The 5,027-nt window shown below is 35.2% G+C and overlaps 1 protein-coding gene across 1 annotated transcript; it reads left to right on the top strand.

Annotated features, from left to right (window-relative positions):
• Positions 1-178: 178 nt before the first annotated feature.
• LOC105647522 (uncharacterized) lies at positions 179-2,663 on the top strand (the record flags this gene model as incomplete). The annotated part of the gene is given in 1 exon segment (XM_012233645.4): positions 179-2,663. A coding segment is annotated over 1 exon segment (2,021 nt), but the record flags the coding sequence as incomplete, so codon positions are not given.
• Positions 2,664-5,027: the final 2,364 nt, after the last annotated feature.

The raw sequence follows: 5,027 nt of genomic DNA, 5'->3' as shown, positions 1-5,027 counted from the left end.
AACCCCACAGTCCCTAATGTCAATGTCGGATCGGGGCACACGAAAACATTGAAATCTTTGTAATAGATAGAGTTCTTTCTGGTTACTAAACATTGTCCTTTTAGGCGTGCTGCTAAATAAACTTGTTTAATGTTTGACAGAACATCCCAATATCTCACCTTATTTTTTACCTGACATCAGGTCTTTACAGCATTTTCAGAGGATAAAATTTCTCTAGAAGATTATGTATCCAATTTAAAGGCCATTGTTGGCATTCAAGCTCTTGTAGATTCTATTCGAATTGGTAAGGGGAAGGAAGATCTGACAAGTGTTTCCATGGAACCTGCAAAAAGCAATCCATTGTTTTCTGTTTGCCCAATTGGCAAAGCTTGCTCCTCTCTGACTTCTGGTGACATAATGAAGCTGTTGACTGGGGGCATCCGTTTGAGTAAGGCTCGTTGTAATGATATATTCTGGGAAGCTGTTTGGCCCCGTTTGCTGGCCAGAGGGTGGCACTCTGAGCAACCAAAGAATCACGGTTATATAGGTTCCAACCACTGTCTAGTGTTTCTCATTCCTGGCGTTAAAAAGTTCTCAAAAAGGAAACTTGTAAAAGGTAACCACTACTTCGATTCTGTTAGTGATGTTCTGAACAAGGTGGCATCTGAACCAAAACTTATTGAGCTCGAAACTGAAGAAGCTAGAGGTAGCAGCTGCAATGAAGAGGACAGGTGGGTTGCTGAAGTACCATCAGGCCAGGATGATCCCTCCATTCGAAAAATTAATCGTTACCTCAAACCTCGAGTTTCTAGTTACAATATGAACATTGTGAGGTTCACTGTTGTCGACTCTGGTTTGGCTGATGGAGGAAAATTATGCAAGATGAGGGAAATGAGATATGCACCAGATGATTTGAAAGTTAAATCCTTGTTTACAACCCTTTCGAGTAGCATTGAGATGATCTTTTTGGACAACTCACTGAGCAACAGTAAGATAAATTCTGTGCACATGCCATCGGAAGGTGAAAAGAATAGCAATAGTGTTAGCTGTTGTGAAAAAAAAGGCGATGCTTGTGCTTCAAACCGTACAAAGTTCACCATTGTGGATACAAGTTTGATCCATGCTGGAAAAGCATCAAAGGTGAGAGAGCTGAGATATTCACCAGCTGACATAGTTGCTTCTGAAGTGACCACTTCATCAGTAAAAGATGAAGAGGATTCACTGGATGGGCATATGCCAGATGCAATCAGTATTCTGTCAAGTGGGGAAAAGAATGTCAACAAATACAACCACAGTGAGGATGTGATCAATAGCAGTGGCTTGGAACAGAAGACCCTAAACCGAGATGTCAAGAACAAATCGGTAGAAAGCCTCAAGGATAATAACAATGTGCCAAATGAACATCAGTCAGCAAGGACTATAAAGCACAAATTTAGTCGAAGATCAAGGTCTGGCCATTCAAATAATTTAGTTCCTGTTGTCAAACGGCGGAGATTAACTGCTTGTTCTAATAGTGAGTTAAATCATGTCATGGAAAATTTTTCTGTTAGCCTGGGATCAAAACGAGAAGGGTCTTGTTGTGCTTTGAGCTCACAAGGGGGAGGCAGCAATATCTTTCATGTTAGTCACCCCCAGAAATTATCGTTAACTGCTTCCTCAGCAGAAGATACCCTAGAAGAAAGCACTAGAGACATTCTAGGCGAAACTTGTTTTGATATGGAAACATCTAATGGGGAAAATGTGAAGCATGAAACCTCATCTTTGATTGACCTGAACCTGCCCCAAGTTCCATTGGAGTTTGAATCTGATGAACCAGCAGCGGTGGATGTGGAGGGCAGACAGGGAGCAAATGCCAATGATACATGCTTTTCTTCAAATTCAGATAAGCCTGAACCCAAGGCATTGAGCGCTTCTGTTGATGCTAGTCCTGAAGTAGAGCGGGCTAATTTGAATCCGAGAAGACAAAGCACTAGAAACAGACCTTTGACCACAAGAGCATTGGAAGCTATTGAATGTGGATTCTTTGGAGTGAAGAGGCAAAAGAGCATGCAGCTTCATACATCAGAAATCCCATTTTCCACCTCATCCCATGGGGTTGACAGCAAAGTCAAAGTAACATCAAGTCGTGGTAATTTTGGCCCTGGCATTGTGAAAGCTAAGGAAAGGGATCCCAATGAGGCTTTTAACAAAAAAGATAGTGTCGACCAAACTCGTGACTAAACATAATAAAACTGCTAACTAGTTAGTAGGGATGCCAACAGATGCTTACCATATTGAAGTTTGAGGACTGCTAGCTAGTAAGATGCTTTTAGTTCTATTTTGACACGAAAGTTTCAACTGTTATAGAAGAATGGCCTGAAGTAGCTGCTATCATTGCCGACCCTTGCATGTCACCAGTGAGTGAACAACATATTGTCACCTCTGGTATGGCCTTCACCGAGCAAATCATAACTACGGGAGCACTTCTGTGTCGACATGGACAACTTACCTACAGACACAACACCTGCAATTCTATGTCATTACTCGTCAAGTTGTCATACTTCATTTGCATTTTGCCATAGTTTTCTTAAATAGTGGAGACAATACTTTTGTATATTGTGGTGCCTTACAAATGGGTATTAAAAATGATATCGCATTGACATCTCCAGATTTTCAAATGGCAGAAGATTATTATGCCCTGATAATATGAACTCCAAATTTCCAGTAGTTCTCATTTCTGACAATTTCATTGACTGGTGGTTCATATAGTTCTACGATTTAAGTTCCGTTGATAATGATTAAGCATTAAAATTTAATCTGCATGTTGCACAGGTTCTACAGCTCGCACTAGCAATTCTGCAGGTCACTCTGATGCCATTGAACTGTCAATCAGTCAAATGTATGAAAGGAGATGAGAATTTCAAATCCTGACAAAGTTTTGGAAATTTCAACTACTACTTCAACTTATAACATGCACCTGACATGTTTATCATGAAAGTTAGTTAAAGTTGCACATCTTTTGACAATTGGAACGGGGAACCAATTGCTTTCATGATTGTTGAAAAACATGTATTAAATGTGAACAAACAAAAACATAATATACACAAATCTTCACATGAAATTATGAGTATCACAGTACCCTAAGAATTAAAAAAAAAAAAAAAAAAAAGAATTAGGGCTAAAAAGTCATTATTATACAACCAGTCGGTTCTAGGGACTGATAAGACAAAAAACTCCCTCTTATTATAGATTAATAGGATTTTATAAATATAAAAGAAAATTAATATATATATATAAAAACTTTTATCTTGACTTGGTGCAACCCATGTGTTCCCTATTTTCTTTAATTTGAAAACAAAAAGGGTATAATTGGGCCCAAAATTTCCATACAAATATTGTAGGGTCTCGGGATCATAAGTTATAAGAATGAGATTATCAATTATTTCAACAATAATTGCACTTATCTCAATATAATTTTTCAAATTTCGTTATTATACAATGACTACTTAGATATAGTTAAATATTGGAAAAAGACAAATTTGACCCTTTTAAAGGAGAAGAAGAGACTACTCGTTCTAATTTTAATCAATTCCTTGCATTTTTCTCCTTTAATTAAAATGACTGATAGGTTTAAAACGGAATTAAAATTACGAGTTAATTTTAATTTCGTTTTTTAAAATTGATTTGATCCGATTTCGATTTAAAAAAAAAATAGTGAGATTATAGCACATTTACCTATACTTCTATATTGTTTGGCAAATTTTAGGCATAGCTCAAAATTTGAACATTTTTGGGAGAGAATGAGATTTCTTTTTCAGGTGTCGTTTTATACCTAAGTCCGCAACAAATCCAACTTTTTTTTTTTTTTTCTTTTAGTAAAGTGGGTTAGTACAACTGTCATTGCCTCCATTAATCTACTCCAATCATTGGGCCCAATAATCAAAGGAAAAATCATGGGGCCCATCCCTTTCTTCTCTAATCAAATCATATAAATTTTGTAATATTAGTCATTACTCATTCCCGCCTATGTGAATGTTTTTTTTTTTTTTTCCCTTTTTATTGGTAAATAAATATTTAAATTAAATCATATATCAATTTAAAATATTTAAATTAACGGAATATAATTGAATGTAATTAAAGACATTATAAATAGAATATTTATATTGAAAGTATTTTTATTTATGTTAATTTAAATAATAGCAAAATCAATTATCAAAATAATAGAAATATGAGTTAAATTTACATGTTATTTATGGAATTAATTAATTTAAAATTATCGACCGTTGCTTTAAAGCTGGACCTACAACTTTGTTAATGCTTGGCTAATCTCATCATAGACAGTAATTGTGATCTTGAAAGCAATTTGCTTTAGGTTAAAACCATAATTTATTGAAACTTTTTTATTTTATTTTTCAAATTTTAATTTTTGTACCACCCGTCTTCCCAGCACCCTTTTGTGAGACAAGAGAATCTAGGATTTGGCAAAATAAATAATAAAAATAAAAAAAAAATGTAACTTTTCCACTATTGATTAAAGACAATTATAGAGAACATAAAGATAAAAAGTGCTTATGGTAAAAAAGGCCAAAGTTGCTTCAACTTCTCAGAAGGAAGTACTTGCCAGTTAATCCTATTTATTAGGTTTAATAATTTACTCCTCAATCAATTTTACCTCATAGGTTAATTTTATTTGGGGTAAAATATCTAAGGCATACGGTAAAATTCCACTAATTATTACCTCACTGTTTATGCAATATGACTTTGGACATGGCATGGGTCATTTTCAAAAGTCCTATTGAAAAGGGATGTTTAGTTATTTTTCTCAAAATGGTGCACCTTCTTCGCAGTTTCGCTTTCAATTATTTTCATATTATAATTATATATCACATGTTAATTTTCGCACACTACTAATTTTATTTTAATAAATATAAAAAGCCATCAAATAGTAAAATCACCACAAAAAAAACGCCATTTTGCGACCGACAAATCGGTCGCAAAATGGCAAAAATCGGTCGCTATGTATACTTTGAGACCGATTTGCGACCGACAAACGTCGGTCGCAAAATCAC

This window comes from Jatropha curcas, chromosome 2 (assembly GCF_041381405.1).
Source record: "Jatropha curcas cultivar XTBG-Jc1 chromosome 2, XTBG_Jcur_1.0, whole genome shotgun sequence".
NCBI classification, from domain to species: Eukaryota; Viridiplantae; Streptophyta; class Magnoliopsida; order Malpighiales; family Euphorbiaceae; genus Jatropha; species Jatropha curcas.
The sequence above is the reverse complement of the archived record's forward strand: the minus strand, read 5'-3'. Positions and strand labels throughout refer to the sequence as shown.